The sequence below is a fragment of the Marmota monax genome, unplaced genomic scaffold (genome assembly GCF_021218885.2).
Source record: "Marmota monax isolate L192 unplaced genomic scaffold, Marmota_monax_Labrador192_F-V1.1 WCK01_AAM20220418_F8-fsc00021, whole genome shotgun sequence".
NCBI classification, from domain to species: domain Eukaryota; kingdom Metazoa; phylum Chordata; class Mammalia; order Rodentia; family Sciuridae; genus Marmota; species Marmota monax.
Window position 1 is genome coordinate 6238466 of NW_026695228.1, and position 22230 is coordinate 6260695.

The following is a 22230-nucleotide window of genomic DNA, read 5'->3' on the forward strand; positions in this document are numbered from 1 at the left end:
TTTCCATTGTTTAAGGCACTCAGTTCATTGTTGTGGCAATGCCAGCAGACTCTCATAGTCTCAAAACCTGGAAGAAAAAGATCAAGGAAGGGACACAGGACCATTCATGCTATACTGGTACACATAAAAACTCAAAAATGGCTTATTACAGGTATTTTCAAAACTCCTTTGATACTGTTCCCATTGAGGGATAGGGCCTCTGTCCCTCCCCCGCCCCCCGGAATCTTGGCAGATTCTGTATGAACCATAAAATACAGCCGAAGTTGACAATATGCTAGTTTCCTGACCCAGGTTTTAAGATACTAGCAACTATGTGTTCTATTCCAGAACACTTGTTCCTGGGGTCCTGAGCTACCACATAAGAAATCTGAGAGCTACCGCACTAGAGTAGTCTGTGTGGAGGCCCTGAGACTATAGGCAGACAGGGAGACACCCTCAACTCTGGCTGTGCCTGCCTTCAGGAATCCCCCAGAACCCATGGGGCAGAGACAGGGGCTCCTGCACCCCTACCCCAATTGCTGATTCCTAAGCAAAATAAAAATTGTTGCAGTTTTAAGCTGACATGTTTGGGGGTGTTATGTTATGCATGATAATCAGGACAGTTTTTGATGCTCAACTTCTAATACTAAAGTAGAAGCAGAAGCTGTTACACCTTAAAAAGACTAGAAAAAAATTCAGATCAAAGCAATAAGAAATGATTACAGCCCTGACAGGGCAACTTGGAGAGGTGGCTAGTTATGAAAACTGTTGTATTTAACATGCAGTCTTATCATACTTCAGCATTTGCTGGAGGTCGGGGAGGGGGAATCACCAGAGTACCCTATTCTGCTGAAAACAGAACATGACAACTGGGTTTCAAAATAAAAAATCTGTCATATCTTGAAAAAACATAACACTGGGAAAAAACATAACACCCTCTGCAGACATCACCCAGATTAAGATTACAGAACAAAAGGACCAAGGGTGGCTTGTGTGCCACAGGATGAGGTTCACCAACTTCTCTCCTAGTCCACTCCCTCGACATCCAACAGTTATTACATTGAGGCCTCAGAACTTGTGAATAAAAGCTCCTTGTATTCAATCAACACATGAGGTAAAAACAGGCAGAATAATCTTCCGTGTTATTGCAATACAAAATAACTTTCCACTTAGCTCCTGAGTACAAGCTTCAAAGGCAACTGAACTACGAGTTTTCTGTAAGCAACCCTGAGGAAGAAGGGTTTGGAAGGCACAGATTCAGTGTGCTCTGGATGCTGAGTCCTAATAGGGGGACTCTTCAGGATCCTGGTGACTTGTAGAGCCCAGAGCATACAGGTCCACATAGAAGGTCAGTCTACACGGTGGGCTCACCCTCTAGTGAATTCCTATTGCCATTCCTATCACCAGTGAACCACACAACTGTCATGTTCGTCACCTAGATTATCAGGTCCATGGACAAAAGCCAGGTTATATGCATCATTCCATTCTCCATATTAGACCAGCTCTGGACCCACCCATGAGCACACAGTAGCCATGTATGGTAGGACTGGTGATAAACTCCCTGAGCTTTCCAGAAATGAGCCGAGGGGACCTCAAGGAATAGACATGGACAGTAAGACTACAAGGAGAAGAAAAGTTCAGGGTGCTTGGGAAGGTTAGTTCACTAGTGTCAACATGGCTGAGCCATGATGCTCAGATATTTGGTCACACATTCCGGATGTTATTGGGAGGGTGTTTCTTAGATGATATTAATATTTAAATTGGTGGACCCTGAGTAAAGCAGATGGCCCTCCATAATTTGAATGGGTCTTATCAGTTAAGGCCTAAGCAGAACAAGACTGACCTTCAAGTAAGAAAATTTTTTCCAGCAGGTACCTTCACACTTGAACTACAGCATAGACTGCCAGATCAGCTGGTAGATTTTCTACTTGCCAACTTCCATAATTAGGCGAACCAATTCCTTAAACCAACCAGTCACTCTGTATGTACACGTATCCTTACTGGTTCCATTTCTCTGGAGAATCCTAACTAATGCAACTCCATAGCAACTCTCACAACTTCATACGATGACTAGAAGACACCAGTTTGTGACTTGGTTGCTTACACTCTGTTGGCATCAATTTCACCTCTTGGCCTCTGCCTAGTTCCCATTCATACTCCCCAAAGGGGCAGTCAATCTCACTTCAAGCACATGGCCCTCCTCAGAGTTCTAAGATCACCTCAAATCCAGCAGCTGGCCTGGAACACTATGTAGAGACATCTGGTTTGATCAGCTGTGGTCAGGTTGGTGGAGTCACAAGAACAAAACTCAATAAACTGGTCATAATTAGCTACTTGAGCCTCCCTCTCCTCTTTTAGTCACTAGTGGCCAGGGCAGGAAGTGCTCAGACTGCCAGAGGTTGCTAGCAGGCCCTCTCAGGTATAAATCACGACCCTGTACATACGGGCCAATTAACCGAAACTCCCATGTTTTGCAGAGTACACAGCACTTGGGATTGGACAGCCCTTGTGTTCAGGGAAGGACAGAGTCTGCAACTGGGAGATTGGCTCCTCCATTCAACTAGTGTTAGAGGCTGGGAAGGCTCCACAAAGAGGTGGAGGCTGGAGAGAAAGAGGATTGCTGGAGGCTGCCCCTGGGTACCACATCCCCTTCTCTGCCTGTCCAGCAGGAGAAGTCAGAAGGTAGATTGCAGCAGCTTTGGGGCCTTTCCATTCTTTTAGGCAGCAACCTGGCATGTTTGGAAATCTGTAAAGACCTGCACCTACTTTTGCCACCCTCTGACAGCCACTTTTACTCCCATCATCCGTCAACATGAAAAGCCAGCTGGATATTTCCACTTACCATACATGTGACATGACTTGGCCAAGGACAGGAACTGAGATTACTGGTCTGAATGCTATAAAAGCTGCCATGTTCTGGTGACTTGCTCAAGTAAATAAATTCATTAAGACTTCACTGGGGTATGACATGTACCAGGCGGCAGGAGGAAGGGTACAGAGATCAAGTGCATCAGACAACACTTTCAGGAGAACAAGGCAGCCCTGGTCCTGAAAACTGCCACCACTCTAGTCCCCACCTCTGATGTGACAGTAGTATCTGGTCATCTACATGGACTGAGGGGTCCAAGTCCCGCAACCATTTGGCCAGGATCAACCACCTCATGTGTTTGACTCTCATTTTGATGTCTCTTGGCCTTAACTTAGCAAAGCTATAATCCCCATGTACTTGAACATGACCCTAGATGCTTCTGCCAGAGATTTTGGAGATACAATTCAAATTAGAAATCAACTGACTTTAAATAAGGGAGATTACCTTGACAGTCTGTGTGGGCCTAGTTCACTGACGGCTGTAAGTACAGAGCCGAGGCTTCCTGGAGATTGTGTCTGTAGATAATACCACTATGGCTGCCCAATAGGTTCTAGAACCATCTTGGACAGTCCCACAACTGGGTAAACCAATTCCCTGCAGTAAGATTCTTGTTGTGCAGCCTTTCCTTAGCCACAAGGCTACATCCCAAAACCCCCAGTGGATGCCTGAAACTGGAAAGAACCGAATTCCATGTTTTTTCCTGTAGTCTCTGTAGCATACAGTACTAGTGCCATGGTCAACCTGAGTTCCCAAGTTTTATGACCTGGTGCCTACGTTGTGTCATTACTCTTGCATTTGGGGTCATTATTAAAATGAGAGTTGCTTGAACATAAGAGCTGCAGTACCTCAACAGTCGATCTGCTAACGGGGATAGCCTACTAGGCAGCTATCATTCACAGTATGGATACACCAGACAAAGGGATGATTCACATCCCTGGTGCACATTTTACAACATTCATATTTCTGGAATTTTCCATTTAATGTTTTCAGATTATAGTCAAACTCAACATGGGAACTGCAAAAAAGTCAAGTTGTGGGCAGGGAGTTAGGCTGAACCCTGCTGATATACTTCTCTTTGCCTCAGCCTCTTTATTCCTCAGTTTTTCATCTATAAGATGGGAACAATGAGAGGACCCATCAAGGCTGACTTGATGATAATGCAGGTAAAACCACTGGGCCAAGATCCTGACACACAGTAAGATCCCAACAATAAGAAACAGCTTTGCTCACGTTATAGAGGCTATGAACACTGATTATTTAGCCAGCTCTTTCACCATTGAGACCAAAATACCAAAGAAGGAAAAGTATTTGGGGCTCACGGTTTCTGATGTCTCGTCCAAGGACAGCCAACTCCACTGCTATGGGCCCGAAGTGAAGCAAAATATCATGGCAAAGGGATGTGGCAGAGGAAAGCAGGTCAGGGCATGACAATCAGGAAGCAGAGAGACTAAGCTTGGTTCACCAGGGACATACATATTATATATACACACACATCCCAATGCATGTCCAACTGCTCCAGCATCGTTTTCTGACAACACTATCTTTCCTCCAGGGAGATGAATTTGCACATTTCCCCAAAAATCAATTAGAAATTTTTATGGATGTACTTCTGGGTTCCCCATTCTGCTCCATTTATCTTCCATTAGTACCACATGATTACAATTACTGTAATTATAAAATGCATCTTGAAATTGGGTAGACTAATTCCTCTTATTTTGCCCCACCCATCCACCCCCAAACTAGCTATTCTAGTTCTTTTATCTTTCCATATATATTTCATAATCTTGTCTATATGTACAAGAAGATTTCTTGGAGTTTGGAACATTGAGTTAAAACTGTATAAGATAGAGAATTGACTTTCCTATGATGCTGAGTTTTTCAATTCATGAAAAACACTAGGTTGATTTATTTAAGTCTTTGATGTATTTCATCAGAATCTTGTAGTTTCCAGCATGTACACCAGGTGTATGTTTTGTTAGTTGCTTAAGTTTATGATTTTCATTGGAATAAAATGTAAAGGTGAAAATATATATCCCAAAGGCATGCCCCCAGTGTTCCACCTCCTCTAGCCACACCCTACCCGCATAGTTACCACACAGTTAATTTCCATCAGTAGACTGGGTTATGAGAGCCTTAATTAGCACAATCATTTCACCTTTAAACTTTCTTGCATTGTCTCATTCCTGTACTATTAAGATTTAGATATGTAGGTGTCACCCTAACACTAAAGGAGCCATGACTTTGAGAAAGGAGCTGATAGATTAGTGGGGAAATGGGAATATAGCTCAGTTGGTAGAGTGCCTACCTCACATGCACACAGCCCTGGGTTCAATCCTCAGCACCACCACCAAAAGAAAAAAAAAACCCACACATACCAGAGGTATTTGCTAAACAGGTAGACTTGAAGCATACCTAGGACTGAGAGAACACACCTAGGCATGCTGGGGCTGAAGTGGAAGGTAGCCACCATTTGTGTATCATACAGCTGTGTATCAAAACAGTGCTGTTTTGGGGCCATAACTCACAAGTATATGCATCAAGGTTAGAAACTCCTTCCTTACAAAGACTTTCAACCAAGTCTTCAGAGAAGTGTTTCCCAATGGTTACGATTCTCTTTGGGAAATCACTCAAGTTTTTAATTGAGCACCTAACTATATGATATAGTGCTATACTAAGGGCAGGAAAATAAATAGGTTAAAAAAAGAAAAACTTTCAACATCTAACTCTTCTTCCTCCACCTAAACAAGTAAATACATAATTTCTAAACATTACAAAATAGAAGAAAAAAGCCTAGTCAGAATAAACAGGATTAGAAAAGAACTTTTGGGAAATAAGGGATAAAAGTGGGAAAAGAATTTGCATTACAGCCAGCTTAGATAAAGAAAAGAACACTCAGTGAGTAGAAACTTATGGACATCTTTGGTGTTCTGCAAGAGGCAGTTACTTTTGTGATTGAGCATGCACTTGGCCACCTCCACCTCCCACATCCCACCCAGCCTTCCCCACAAGCAGGATGAGGGCCTCCTCCCAGGACAGCAGCTCAAGAGAAGAGGGACAAAGGAAGCCATTATCTCAGTGTTGTCTTTTGTTCACCTGATATACTGTTGGTTAACGCCAAAGTCAATGGCCCTCAAATTGTGCTCTCAGGATCCCAAGCTGTTCTGCAGATTGTATAGCTATTTGTTTCACATTTTACAGATGCAAAGGATTGCAATGGGGGTCATAAATCCTCACTATTCCAGCCAACTTGTTTCATGATCAATAAATGCCCATTTTGTTTTCTAAAGTAATAAAATGCCACTTTTACCCGTTTTGACATTGTAAGGATCTGTGATATTTTTATTTGAAAATAACACTCCTTTAAAAACATTTGGAGAAGATCATCTTTAACTATCTCCACATCACAATTTTTGAAAACTGAAGTCTGGAGCCAACATACACCAAGAGATGGCAAATTGCTACCAGGAATACATGCTATTGTTACTTGTTATCAATTATTCAAAAAAGTGAATGGGAGGATTAATTCTGGGCATTTTTAAGAAGTCATCACTGTTTGCACAAAGGATAAATGCACTTGCTATACTAAATGTGGTTTCCCTGGTGATGGGGTGGTCTGTATTCAATGCCACCAGTGCAGATCACTACCTTAAAATTGATCACCTAATAAAATTCATTAGGGAGGTAGTTTACAGTTACTGCTTCCATAGCAGAGGCTGTCCATGAATCAAAGTTTCTGATCAGACATTTACTATGGCTGTGTGTGAACCATGATCCAATCAGACCATCCTGAGTCAATATCCATTTATAAAGATGGCTACTTAATTAAAGGATCTTCCCTGTGTATGTGTATCAAGTAAATATGACATTGCAATTACATGAAGAAACATAAATTCACATAGCTGGAGCCACATAAACACATCTCCTCCATAAATTAGTCTCCATAAAAGGTTTGTTTAAAACCACATTAAAATTATATTACCCTAACACAGTTTCCCTACCCAGTATAAACCAGTAGAACCGACAGCTCTTTCTTCCATAGTATGTGTGCCTGGAAGCAAAATATATAAGAATTCTAAGAAGTTTAAAACAACTCTAATTTGCCAATAAATCATCAGAAGCTTAATTAAATCCAGATTTATGCGCTGCACACACTCATTTCCATTCAACAGCACGACCTTTTCTCCCATCAAGCTACAAAAATCCAAAGTCTCCCTACTGAATTAAGTGTGATTTTTTTTTAAAGTCTCAAATGTCACAACTAAAAAAAGTCCTTAGTGTACACACTCACATACATGCACATGCACATGTTTGGGTTATAATTTTTCAGAAAGCAAACAATTTCATGAAAATTACACTGTCCTTGTATCAATTGAACTTGTATCTATTTAAATGTGAGCTACACGAAAAACCTGTCATGAGGATTAGAAATTTAAAAGTCAAAATGCCAAAAAAAAGATACAGCGAATGTCATACATTTCCATCATCACATGCTTAAATAGTTGGAGTCAAATTCGTTTTTTAAAAAATAGATTCTTTTTATACACCAATTCCATGGTGCACACAGAGGTTCATGCCAATATCACTTTTGTCCCTGGTCACACAGTCATCTGGCTGTACAGTCAGTCACCAATGCTACCAGATAAGACCGAATGAACCCGACAACCCTCAAAAGCATCGCCAGGTTGCTTCTCTTACAGTTCATTCAGTTACGTGAGCAGTTCTAAAGTGCCTCCATATTCCATTTTTAAAATGCTCCAACAGCTACAGAATGGACCCTTAGATTAATCTGTTCAACCAGCATGTCTAGCAATCATGCTGGGGCTCGAAGAAGAAAGGATAGATGTGGCCTTTAACAAAAAACTCCAGTGGCTGGCACAAAGAAGGTGCTCAATTAATACCTGCAGAATGGATGCAGGGGTGCATGAGTGAGCAAGTTCACACTCTAGGGCAGTGCTATCCAAGAGAAATAAAGCAAGCCAAACATGAGACATGTACACAACTTAGTTTTTTAGTTGCACGATTTAAAAAAGGTAGAAAGAGATGCCATGATTTTTAATTTTCATTAACTGAACAAATCACTTCCACATTATCAGTGGAAATACTAAGGTTGTTAAAAATGTTAACATTTTACCCTGTTTTACACTAACTTTTTAAAATTTAGTGTGCTTTTTATATTTAGAGCATAGCTTCATTCGGACTATTCACATTTCAAGAACTCATTGGCCCCATGTAACTGGTGGTTACTCTTAGTGGAAAATAAAGAAATGGAACATTTCTATCATGACAAGGTTCCACTTGGGGTGTATCCCACTGGGTAGTAAAGGACACACAGAATTAAGGAGGAGCATGGAGACCAGGGAAGCCTCAGAGTGTACAAACTACAAAAGGCCCCCTTTGCAGAATAAGGGGCTTGACCTTTATCCTGGTGACAACAGGGAATCAAGAAGATGTTGATAGAAGATGCTTTCACACACTTAGGAAGTTGGTTTCCTGGAAACAGTAAAGAATGAAATAGAAGGGAGACTGGCAATGGCCATGAAGATGTTAGACTGAGAGATATTTCTGAAGTCAGAATCAGGAGTAACCAGTGCTTTGAGAACAGATCTGTACATCAGGACCAGTCTCCGATGAACTGTCTTCTAGTGCAGGATGATATATATAAAATAGAAATGCAGTTTGAATAATTTAAATTTTATGAAAAATAACAACGTGTGACCCTTTATTCTGAGATTATATGCCTTCGAGGAGGGGCATTTATGAAACAGTGATAGTCATATCACCGCTTTTAAAAATATTCTTGCTGCATAACTTTGTAACACTTTGTGGTTTCCCAGATCTAGTTTACAAGGTAAGATCCAAACTTTGAGGAACTGCTGTTTTACCTGGAGATTTTTTAAATGGACATAGGATCTCTCATGTGTAGATTACTCTGCATATTCATTGTTTCATGTGTTCTTGTCCATGTAGTAGCACCACTGACATGACGTCTTAAATTGCTATGGTTATTATCTTACGTTGTTGTTTACATAGTCATTCCTATAATATATTGAATTGGACCTATGACCTTGTAAGAGGGTTATCAAAATTCTTATATTTAATTCCATAGTTTCCACAAGAGACTGTTCCAATAGGGACTATATGGGCGAATGGCAATGCAGTTTTCTGTTTGGCTTTTATTATACATCACTAAATTGTCGTGATGTATGATACTGCCAACATTTCTGAACAAACCAACCAATAATAGGCTATAATTAACTCTCAACTTCATCAACAATGTTCTTAGCTTTTGTTTCTCAAATGCTATGAGGACGTACAGACTCCTCACGAAATTGAATCCCTTGAACTCCTCTCAACTGCCTCCTATGAGGACTTTGGGTTCTGACCTTTGGTATCTCAATTCTTCATATTTTAGACAGTAACCACTTTATCTTTTAAGCTGTCCCATTATTTTCAGCCATGCTGTGGCATTCCATTTAATATTTATTCTATTGCCTTTGGTTGGGCTATTTTTCTTTTATTCTCCTGATCTTCAGGCACATTTGTCTTGTATATGATGACTTTCTCCATTGCTTCAGTGGTCATAAGTTTATCTTCCCTATACAGCTGGGTTAAAAATGCTATTCCATTTTCTTCTAGTTATATTGTAGATAAACACAGTGGAACTTAATTTCAGAGTATGAAGACCTTTTAATAAGTGCAGGACTTTCTGATCGGGGTGAGATTTGCTCAGGTTATTCCCAAGGTGGATCTGGCCATCTCATAAAATGATAGCTACCCTTCTCCAATGTGGGATCACAATGGACATGATAACCAAGAACCAGAACCTTCAACTCCTTGTATGGGAGCTCAGCACCCTAAAGTTCTCTTGACTGCCAATACTTACATCTCAAAAAGTCTCCCCTAAAATTTTCAGCAAGAAAGGTCATCAATACATAAAAGCAATCTGAAGACACATACTGTCACCCAAAGGTGCAAAAACCAATTGCTACGAAGTCACTTATTTTTTAAATAATTCCATGAGAAGCTTCAATATGACCCCCATAGGCAGAAAGAGCAAAAACAATGCAAAAGAAAAAAAGCAGTATATACATAATCATTTATGAAATTTAGATCACAGCATAGAGATAATTTTTTACATACCTATAAATGTAGCAAAAAAAAAATTCAGAGGTAAATTCACGTAAAGGTGACAGTAGTTTCCTATAGGGAGGTAAGCTTATAGGCAACTTTTACTTTTGTCCTTTACATCTCTTTTTACAATATAGACTTATACTATATACCTCACAAAGCAAAGGTATAACCATTATAAGATAATTAAACATATTTATACACATGCGCAAATACCTTCTTTTAAAAACTTGACTTTTTAAATGGAGATAGAGAAGATTGGGCTGTATATTAAACAGTAAAGTGCCCCCAATTTTTTTTAGGCCTCAGCTTACAGATCAGCATAATCACAGACTAGAGAATGTAAAGAATCCCTCATATCTAATAAATATATATATTTGAAAGTTCATGTTAAGATTATGATCAAAAGACTTGTAAAAGAAACTTCAATGAGGTATGCATAAAAAAGTTCAATTGTGTAAAAAGATAAATACTGATGCATTCACCGGCAATGATAAAATGATACATTTAGTCTTTCTTTAAAATTCTCTGGCCAAAAAATATGAAAAAATAAAAACAAAGTTGAAACTGAAGTTGGGCGATTTGAAATTTTTCCACTAATTTTCCTTAACTGTTTTTGAAAAGGTGCTGTGGAAAAAAAAAAAAAAAAAACACTCATGGGTACAATCATTCATATCAAGAAAAAAAAAAACCTTTAATGTGTGTCTCCAGACTTGATTCAGAAGATTTTTTTTATTTCCTACCCTGGGCCAGAATCGGGCCAAGACAGCCAGCCGTCAGAGCATTGCCTGGCTCATGTCATTTTAAAAAAACAGAACAGTGAGGAGGAAAGATACAAAGTACATTTTATGCACATATGAAAATGTCACACATGACCCCCTTTTGGACAATTAATATGGATTAATAATTAAACAGTTTTAGAGATACGCTGCTGACTCAGGCAACAGCCAGACCCTGGTCTGAGATCCCATTCTCCTGTGAGATATAGAGGGAGGCTCCACTACCTTCTATAAGGTGACAACAAGCTGCCAGGGCCCAAGTAAGCTGTGGGGCAAAAAGCCTCCATACTCTAGAGTTGGGACCAACATCATTTTAGATGGTCTGTTCTCCACAATGGTTGCAAAGGAATGTATGAATATTATGGATCTGGTATCCCCAAACTGATGACTTCCAGAATTTCACAAGTAAAAAGAAAAGACAATCTCATGTTGCTTTTATAAAGCAGTTAAAGAGCTTCGTGGGTAAATCACAAGATATCCTCCCATTCCCCTCCCACCCAGAGGCTGGTAAAGCCAGCTTTGTTTTACAGAAGCAGAAACTGAGGTTCAGATCTATTAAAAGACTTGCTCTTAAATGACAGTCTTCTGACTTTAAGGACAGTGTTCTCTTCACCATCCAACACACCTGAGTGTCTGCAGGCAGGGCAGAACAGAGGGGAGATTAGCTCCATGTTGAACACTCCCAAGTTTCCAAACACCTGGAACTACTTCCTGGGTCTCCAAGATTTTGCACCATCTCATCTTTGCTAGGAGTGGCAACTTTGTAACCGACAGTACTGGGGTGCACCCACATTTCTGTGGGCTTGCTTTCTCTGCTGAGCTACACCAGACATCTCTTAACAACTTGCTTAACCTAAGCAGCAAACTTTTGTTTTTTTAAATAAAAACCAGGAGGATAGTCATGGCCTTGTGGCTGGGAGGTTGACCGCTGGTCCTTTTTGAGGGTGGGGGGTAAATCAAGTTGATCCAAAGGAAGAGCAGTTGGCAGAGCTAAGGTGGATGAGTTCCCAACTCCCAGGGGCCACTTAACTTCATAGGAGAGCAAAGCCTACCTCTCTGACTTCGTGAAGTTGGCCGGAATACTGACTCTTGGCTCTTCGGGCAGCTGCAGGCGACTTGTGATGCATGACTGTGACAACACCGGGGGCCCCAGCACTGAGGTGTCTCTGGCTACAGGGAGACGCAGAATTGGGTGTTCCATGGGGAAGCAAAGTGAGACTTCGGCTTCGGGAGCTTGGAGTACTCTAGAATAAGCAACAGGGGTCAAAACTCAACAACTGATCTGCAAAACATGACCAAGGGTTGCCTTCTATTTGTCTGGGGCCTCTTAATCTTCCCCTTTACCTGATTAGAAGGATGAGGCACTGGGCGGGTGTAATAGCGCCACATGCCCGAACAGGACAGATGCTCACATAATTTCCATCAACTGATCTGCTCCCATCCCTTGCTGTTTCTCCTGTCCTATGCTATGGCCATGAAGAGCTATTGAAAATGCCCCCAGGTTCTAAGGGCTCGTGCTTTCTTTATTTCCTCTTCTTGGAATGCCCTTCCCCTCCTGGCTGGCAAACTTCCGCTGAACCTTCAAGACTCAGCTCCGTATTCCCTGCTCTGGACGGCCTCTCCCTGCTGTTACTGGACTGCAACAAGATCATCCTTATTGTCCAGAGACTATCAGATTTGTTCACTCTCATCTTGATATCTCCCAAGGCCTAGCAGACAATAATTGTTTAAGTACTTAAATGTTTGCTACATGAAGGAGTACACCAAGTTATCCACCCACTTTTTTTTGTCTAGGTGTTATAGTTTGGATGTAAAGTGTCCCCCAAAATCTCATGTGTGAGACAATGCAAGGTGGCTTAGAAATGAAATGATTGGGTTAAGGCTCAACCCATGCCTTTGGGGTATTTATTTTGTATCTGACAAGTGGAGTCTGCTCTCTGCTTTCTGATGTGAGCCACTTCCCTTCACCACCCTCTTCCACCATGATGTTCTGCCTCACCTCAAGCCCCGAGGAATAAAGTTGGCCATCTATACACCGAGACCTCTGAAACCATGATACCGCCCCCCCCCCCCCCCCCCCGCAATAAACTTTTCCTCCTCTAAAATTGTTCTCCATTGGGTCTTTTAGTCATGGCAATGAAAAAGCTGACTAACACACCAGGGCTTACAAACACACCAGGGCTTACATTTCAATCTATAGTATCATGTCAACCAAATTCCAATTTGGTCAAATTCCAATTTGATGGCATCTCAACTTATGAATTCTTATGAATTTTTCAACAACTGCACTGCCAAACACAGAACCCAAATGGGTCAAAGATTAAGAGAAACAAAAGCACTAGAAGAAAATGTATAGCCATGGAATAAGGAAGGCTTAACACTTTGAAACCCAAAGGCCAGAACAAAGGTAAATGTGATTATCTAAAACTTGAAACTTCTGCAGGGAAAAGGACCACTACCACCACCAATAGAGTCGAGTGATAAACTAGTAAAAACTGTGGATCTGCAAATCTTTATTAAGTGGACAGTTCAGAAAACAAAGAGGGCTTACACCATACAAGAAATACATTTAACTATATTCATAGGGTAAATGTAAATACATTTAGACACCATCTTTTTCTTTGTGATTCTGAGGATTGAACCCAGAAACACTGTACTACTGAGCTACATCCCCATCCCTTTTTATTTTTAGAGACAGGTCTCACTAAATTGCTGAGGCTGGCCTTGAACTTGTGATCTTCCTGTCTCCGCCTCCTGAGTGGCTGGGATCACAGGCATGAACCACTGAACCCACCTAGACATAATCTTTTACCCAAAAGATTGGCAAAATTTCAAGCATCTCAGTGCACAATCCATCAACAGGGCTACAGAGAAATGAGTTTGTGAAAGCTGGCAGACCTGGGGGGGGGGGGGGAATCTGGCAGAACCAACCCAGCTGCAAATGTACTCACCTGGAGATGTGTCCTACAGACATGCTATACCTGGATGCAGTGCCACGTGTACCAAATAGTCACTACTGTTGTATGTTTAATGACAAAGAATGGTAACCTGAATGTCCATCACTGTGGAACAGGTTAAATAAATGATGGTATACCTACATTTTGGAATACCACCAAGCTGTAAGAGAATACTCAAAAGTTCTCTATCAACCTCTAAGCTATACAGTTCAAATGCAAGAAGTGAGGTGCAGAATCACGGTACTACGCAAAGTTCTGTGTCAAATGTGGAATGTAACTCCTTTCACTTTTAAAATCATTTGTTTGAAACAGATACTCTGGAAGGATACACATAAAACTAATAAAGTTGCTGCTTATTTGTGGAGAAGCAGGGGATAAGAGGTTATGGGGGGAGAACATCTCTACTGTACAGCTTTTTATATTTTCATTAAAATTAAAAATTTCATTAAAATTCAGACAATTTAATACTGCATAAAATTCACATTCTAATTGTTCCTATGCTTCATTTAGCTTGAGAAAAGGCAGTTGAATTGTATGTAAAAATCATGCTGGGTGTTACATTTACAGAATACCTCTTATGTGCCTAGCAGAATCCTACTGTGAAATGTTAAAGAAAAAAAAAAAAGATGTATGGGATGGTTTTCCCTATAGCTGCTTATAACTTGACAACATAAGACACACAGTCACATACACACACTGAATATGCAAGATAATAATACGACGTTAATTTGGCAACAAATGTCCAAAAAGTGAGGAAGAAAGCCAGTGATCTCGGCTCAGAAACACATTCCAGGAGAAGACCAAAGCCTGCCTAGGATTTGGGATAAGAAACAAGACAGAAGAACACAAGCCAGACTGTGGTTATTCAAAGTAGTCTTGGCCTCAGGCCTCTGGCAACGGCAGTTTTAAAAACTATTAAACATTAACAGTTCATTGTTTTATTTAAAAAATCACTAAGATAGGGGAGTACAGTGGGAAACCCAAGTAGAAGTCAGAATTCTGGGATATTCTGAAAAGCCACAACCATTTGTGAAGGTTCTCTGGATTTGGTTTACCACATAACTAACAGGAATAGAGATACAGATGGGAACCTGGGTGCAGCTTTTTAAATAAGTGCATGGGTAGCTAATTGGAGAAATGTGTGGTACCAGAATTACATCCATCTCGATCACAATGAGCTTCAACAGCCATCTACTCTCAGCCTCAATCCTTTCGGAGTGCAAAAAAGTAAAGAGGCTATTTCCCTAATCCTTTAATAACAGTAAATTTGCCCAAGTATTAAGAGTCCACTGAAATACATTTTGAGTGTTTGAAAGGCTTATTGCTATCCAACAAAAGGCAGAGATTTTTTCACCGGGCTTGGAAGCTAAACAGACAAGTTTCATTTCCCCATCTCTACTGGGTTCTAGCCACGTGACCTCGGGTGAGTTCTTTAAGCTTTCTCATTAAGCATCAATTTCCTAATCTTTAAAAGACGTATAATATTGACCCTTAAAAGCCATCATGAAGATTAAATTAGATCATGCCCATAAAATGCTTAGCACAGAATCTGACACGCAGGGGCTGCCCAGCCAAAGTAAGTTTGTTTATATCACTTAAAACTTGATCAATAAAGGTCTTCTTGATTTTTAAAATGTTAAGAAGTTGCTTAGCACAGAAAAAAAAATCATAGCAGCCACTAACCTTATTTTCTATAGGATCAAAGTGGTGATAAAGCCCAAAATATAATTTAATATTTACATGGTCAGAGATTACATATCAAGACTGCAGGAAAAATCTCACACCCCTCCCCCTCTCTCCAGCTCCTTTCCCAACCCCCCACTCTAAATTCTGAGTAGAAATGAAGACCCATCAAAAAAATCAGTGGAATTATTTAGGTGAATTTCTTGATTTATTGCCATTCATGGTAATATGCTGCAGGCAAAGGTGTCTATGACCATAGCTGTCTTCCTCTGAGACTGTCTAACCCCATGATCATTACTTAATGGCTGTCATTTGAATTCACAAGCAGTACATTTGAGTCAAAAAAACCTTTAATTTTCCATTAACCGTAGGAGTCTCACGGTTTAATTCACGCCCGTGCATTCTCTCAGGATAAATGTGAGCAAAAAAGTCTTGCTCTTGGTAAATCCCACAGTTAATCAGGAGAAAAAGTGACACTAGGCAGCCAATTGCAACTTCTACAAATGAGCAGGCTGTCTAAGACCTCCAGGCTTTGTTTTTAGAATTGTGCTTGGATGTCAAAATCCTATTCTTGCTACTAATTTAAAATAAAATATTAACAAGAGTCTGAGGAACAACATGGAAGCATTTAGTTTCAAATATTTACTTTGGTGGGGGCGACTTGAAATGCTATGTGTGCCATCTGCAGAAGATTCTGAATAAAGATTAACAGTTTCTTCATCCCCTACCCAGGAAGACAGTCCCTTCATGCTGCTATCAGACTCATCTGGCCATATGTCCTCCCCTGGGTAAATGCCTGACCAAGAGGGGATAGTGACAAAGGTGGGAGCAGAGAGGACAAGATGGCACTGGGCCTGTCCAGGCATCCTATTGTCAGGGGCCTCAGGGACTTTCCTTGCACTCTTCAATGGACCCCTCCACTTTCCAAGTTGCAAAGAAGCGACAAAACTCATACTCTACCTACTGACCAAAACTGGCATGAAGGAAAGGCAGAGCAATCACTAGGAAGATTATGTCTAATCACAGTCATCAGGCCAACAAGCCTGGGAGACAGAAGTGTCATCTAAGAAGGCTCAGAGCAAGACGCACTGACTATCTAAATGCTTCCACAGAGGAGCCATCTAGCTCTGAGAGCATGCTTTCTCAGGTCAGCTGCCTACGTTCAAATCCAGGTTTTAGCGCCTACAAACTGAGCTACCTAGTAAAGGAACATGGGTGTTTTCATTGCTAAGTTCAACATTCCCTATCTCATTGAGTTGCTAGAGAATAAGAGAGAAAATACACAAAGCATGGAGAAGTATAGGCAAATGGTTAAGTATTGTGCAAGTCGAATTCATGGCCCTAAGAGCCAACACTGCCATAGACTCAAGTTAAAAAAGAATCCTCAGTACTCAACACTTGCTTCAGAGAAAAAAAGAAGTGCATTTAAAATGCGATCTAATTTTAAGAAGCATGTTCTAGAAAGCAAAATGCCTACAGACTGCTACAAAAGATCAATTTAAGAAAGTAAGTTTCCCAGTATTTGGAGTAACAAAGTCCCAAATAGAAAAGATTATCAGCTGATCCCAAGAACCTCTTAAAACATATCAGGAGTTGTAATTGCCTAGTTAGAATTAAAAAGCTAAAAGGGAGTAAGGGAGCTTTAATATCTTAAATATACATCTGTGGTAACCATACTGCTGCAGAAAACTTTTCTGATTGGAAAAAACTTCTGAGACAACTAATTGTAACCATATTCAAATGACATTTAATTTGGAGTGCATTTTCCTCATTTCCTTGAATTCTTTCACAGCAAGGAAAAAAAAAAAAAAAGATGTGGTATTTCAGAATAACATATCCCAAAGGGGGGGAGGGGCCTTACACAAACCAAACCAGTCTATGTATTTTGAAGAACAATTTTTACCATTTCGTTACATTCATTTCCTTTTCCTCTTTAAAAAAAGAAAATTAGTGTGCCATTTATAAATATTTGAAGGCTAAACACAAATTGTGACTTATTTCTTTTCTTCCAAAGGTGAACATGCCTCAGAAACAATATGGAAAAGTATAGCAGCTTTTAAAAATAGAATGGGAGCCTTAAAATTAAGAATTTCATTTTCCTGGTAGTCAACATCTAAATAAAAGGTAGACTGGTTTTTAAATGAATCCATTCCAATACTCTACTTAACAGTGTCACATCGACCTTCTTGCTGCAATGCTTTTTGTGCTTTCTAATTTTCTGTTATTTCAAGCTTAAAACAGACTTAAAGTAGAAATAAAATTATTTTGAATTGGGACATTTTCCAAGTTCATTTTCATGATTAAATTTGCACAGTCATTTTTTAGCCCTCCTTTTCAAATTTCTATCTTCTTCTAGAAGTAGTTTCGACTTTAAGTTACCTAGCCTAGATTTCTTCCATTGTCACTTGCATACCTTAAATATTTTTCACTAGCTTTGGACCAGTACCCTCTTAAGGGACACATGCATGCAAGTGTGTGCAAATGAAAAATAGTATTCCCAATCTCTGGCCTGCTTCTAAATAAATCCATGACTACACATGTAAATGCCAAATCTTTGAAAAAAAAATCCATGCAAGCAAAAGCATGTAGTTTTATTTCCTACAAATAGATGGAATGGAAGCATTTTCAGCTTACTTCCTGCTATCATTTTCAGGCTCTGCTCCACCTACCATCCCCCGTAAATTTTGAGACTCGTTTCTAAAGCTAATCCAACATTCAAGAATCTCTAGCCTTTTTCAGGCCAGCTCCATGGTCTCATCTGCACTGAAAGCACTGGCCTTGTGCACCTGGCCTCCTTATCCCACACCATGTCTTCTCCCCATTTCCAAGGTCCACCAGAAACAGCGAAGTGCGATTTCACCACCTTCCACTCTGAGCTTTGCACTGCCCCTCAAAACCATTGGCAAGGACCTCGCAATCCCCAGTACCAAGACTCCTTTTAGATGCTTTATTCTGAAAGCAAAGTCTTCCTCCTCATACTGACAAACTCGATTCCATTTCGCCTGCTGTAGAACTATAAAATCTTAAGAGCTAGCCAGGAGCAGTGGCACACACCTGCAAATCCCAGCAGCTCAGGAGGCTGAGGCAGAAGGATAATGAGTTCAAAGACAGCCTCAGCAATTCCACAAGGCCCTAAGCAACTCCATGAGACTGTCTCTAAATAAAACATAAAAAGGGCTGGGGATGTGGCTCAGTGGTTAAGTGCCCCTGGGTTCAATCGCTAGCACCCCCCCCGCCCCCCCCCCAAAAAAAAAAAAAAACTTTCATTTTTTTTTTTTGAAGAGCCAAAAGGAAACTCAGATCTTCACCTTCAGATTCTACAATAGTCCTTTCCTTTAATCTAAGGATATTATTAAGCTCCCAAATGTAAACACATCATACAAAGATAGAGTCCAAATTACAGGTTTCATTCAAGACTCAAAACAGCCTCACTGGTGATTCAGCCCCTCCAGTTGCCCCTTTCCAACCAAATAAAGGGCTACCCACCTAACACCATCTAGCATGTGAAGTAACTGATAAAGAGGGAAAGCTGATATGCGTTAGACACGTTCACCTTGCTTCATACCTAAAAATTCAATCCAGTCACCTATCCTGAGAATATACACATAACACTCCTTTGAAAGCAAAGCAAACGTGTACTTGCATTGAAATACTCTTGGAATTGCTGATCCCCAAAGGAAGTAATTCTACTTTGTGGATGTTGTTTATGAAAAATATGATACTGAGACCTTTTTACTGCTGGCTTGATATTATAATGAGGAAAAGTTGTGAAAACAGATGTTTCCTTGACTTAACTAGGTTAGACACAAAAACCTAGAACAACACTTCTTACCGAATTTTTAATTTTATTCCTTTTAGTCTTAGGAAAAAGAGGAGATTCACACTATCATGTATTTTTATTGGCACTAGCCAGTGAAATGGACAACGATGAAGAAGGAGGATGGGAAGCAAAGCAACAAAGTGCCGTTGACTATAGATGTAATTGTTTTACTAGAAGAAAACTAATGAGCCCAGCAAGGTTGCTAGATATATGATGAGTTTAGAAAAGCTAATAGCATTTCTTTGTATCATCAATAACCAAATTATAACAAAGATATCCTTTGCAATAGCATTAAAAACTATGATGTGCTGGCATTAACCCAATAAGGTATACACAAAGCCTTATGGAGGGAAAAAGTTTAATCTATGAAAAGAAATCAATAATTAGGAAAACAGCCAGGTGCCGTGGTGCATGCCTATAATCCCAACAGCTCTGGAGGTTGAGGCAGGAGGACTGAGTTCAAAGCCAGCCTCAGGAACTGAGAGAGGCCCTAAATAATTCAGAAAGACCCCATCTCTAAAATATAAAAATGTGTTGGGGATGTGGCTCAGTGGTTAAGTGCTCCCGAGTTCAATCCTTGGCACCAAAACAAAGGAGTAAAAATACATGATACATGAACAATAACAATGTTATATAAATGTCAGTTTGTGCCCAAAATATTTATACTTATCCTAATAAAAATTCTAGTGGGATTTTTTTTTTCTTGCAATTCAAGCTATTTATAAAATATAAATGAAGGAATAAGAGGTTCACAACAGGCCAAGTTAATTTTTTAAGAAGAGGGAAAGGGAAGGTCTCACCCCACCAGACAGTTATTAAAGCCACAGCAAAAATACACATACTCACGTGCATGCTCTGATCTAATTAACTATCCCTATCATACATGTGTTTTATATGTGAATACATGCACTTACAATATATTTACTTTTTTTCTTGTGTTGTGCAGTGCAGGTGATCAAACTTAGGGCCTCACACATTCTAGCAAGCATTCTACCTCCAAGCTTCATCCCCAGCCCTCAATTCATACATTTAAATCCTAACCCCAGAGCGGAGGCCAGGCCTTTGGGAGGCCATTGGTCATGAGAGTGCACCATCTCACTATAGGCGAATCACTCAGCTCCACATCTGAGGCCCAAAAAAGGTTACCACTGCTCTTCACAGTACAGGGTAACTGATTACTTAATTAACCTTTTGGGAAAAGTTACTTTTAACATCAAGGTCCCATGGAGCATACTGATTTCTCAATACTTAGACAATAAGCTCATTAGGACTAAGATATAGTGTTAACACTTAAGTTTTTAATGGTTTTTAATCATTTGCTCATAATCACAGGAGTGATGCTTGATGCACAGCATATCTACAGATGTCAAAGATGACAGCACTCGATGCATTCCATCCCCAGTCCCATCTCCATGTGTTATGGCCTCCCCCAGAGGATAACCTCCCCCAGGCCAGGGACCGTCCATACCCAGCCACGCATACTCCTTGGAACCTGTTACTGGGCCTCACCTTGCAAATTCCACAAACATAATCAATACTTAGAAATGAATGCCCCCACATCAATCTTAACCACTATCCCTCAGTGTCAACACTGAGTCATTGGTGTCTCCTTTTTCAAGAAGGCAGAAGAGTCTGGAAAAAGGCACAACACCCTCACTAATTATACATGAAAAATATGAAATGCCCTCAAAATAACGTGGTACAACATCAACCAACACACATTCAGAGGTCAAAGAATATTTAATGGACACTTACCATGTGTTGGGTACTGCCTGAGATAACAGAAATACAACAATAAGCAAAACCCGCGAATATCCCTGCCTCATGGAAATGACTTTCTAGTGAGGAAAAAGGGGACTTTCTCACTAAAAATGGAGAGGCAAAAGAGTAAGCCATAGCTATCCAAGGAGGAGCTCAACACCTGCAACGGCTTTGGAGGACAAGTCCGCCATGTGTGTTTGAGCCAGATGGACGGTAAGACAAAGTTGGAAGTACTCCAGGCATAGAGGAGGCATCAAGGTCAAAGACAATGAATGGGAGCCTTCTCGGTGGCCCACGCCCTTTAATGCCAGTGGCTTATGAGGACAAGACAGGATGATCCCGAGTTCAAAGCCAGCCTTAGCAACTTGGCGAGGCCCTAAACAACCCAGGGAGACCCTGTCTCTAAATAAAAGATGAAAAAGGTGGTGGGGAGCAAGACAAGGGCCTCTTGCCAGCTAAGCAAGTGCTCTACCAATGACTTACAACCCCAGCCCCCAGTTCCTAAATTAGAAGTTACAAACACCACATAAGCCAGAACACCCCTGAGGGTTTTTATGCTCAGAATGACAAGCAATCCTGAACAATGGGTTCCAGGAAGCTTTCTCCTCAGGGTCACATTCAGATATTAAACTGTGATGTGTGTCCAATTTATATACATCTATACATGGCACGTGTCATCTCTACCGGATAGTTTTCATTATGAAATTATATTACTACTGCCCTGAAGATGAGCATCTCATGATTTATTCCATTCTCTTTCTTTTCACATCTTCATAGATTCGAAGAAGATACTTTATACCAGAAACGAATCACAAAACGGAAAATGCGTACACATGCCAAGGAGTTCCATAGATGCTCACCCTACAACATGAGGAAAGAAGTGCCTAGTTTTTTGGTTAAATTTGTCTCCCAAAAAGTTAAGCCAACCACAGGGATGAAAGTCCAGTATGATCCTAAGATGGATCATTTTAAGAAGCAAATTTGAGTTTCTTAAAAATCAATAACTAATCTGACAGAAGTGTTCTTATCTACTTAGGGATCATTATCTCCTTCCCAAATGCTCAGGCACCAAAGTATGGGAGCTCAAAAGGGCACTCCAACTTGTTTCAAAATTTCTCATGCTTTAAAAAAAAAAAAAAAAACACGTGACCATCAACATGCCCAAGCTGTAAAGCCCTACAGAATCTATGAATAAATCCTACTAATTACTATTCCAAGCTTTGTGTTGCTGATGCAGGTAAGAGGGAGATGAGA

General features: G+C 40.3%; 1 protein-coding gene across 2 annotated transcripts in view; it reads right to left on the reverse strand.

The window, feature by feature from the left end:
* The window catches only part of Osbpl10 (oxysterol binding protein like 10), a 275538-nt gene that overhangs the window by 129745 nt on the left and 123563 nt on the right, over positions 1-22230 (reverse strand). Inside the window, exon 4 of one of the 2 annotated variants that reach the window (XM_046437454.2) lies at positions 11808-11999. The exons of the other annotated variant lie outside the window; for it this stretch is intronic. Within the exon in view, the coding sequence (XP_046293410.1) occupies positions 11808-11999 (192 nt within the window). The remainder of the gene's footprint in view (positions 1-11807; positions 12000-22230) is intronic. 2 annotated transcript variants of the gene reach the window in all.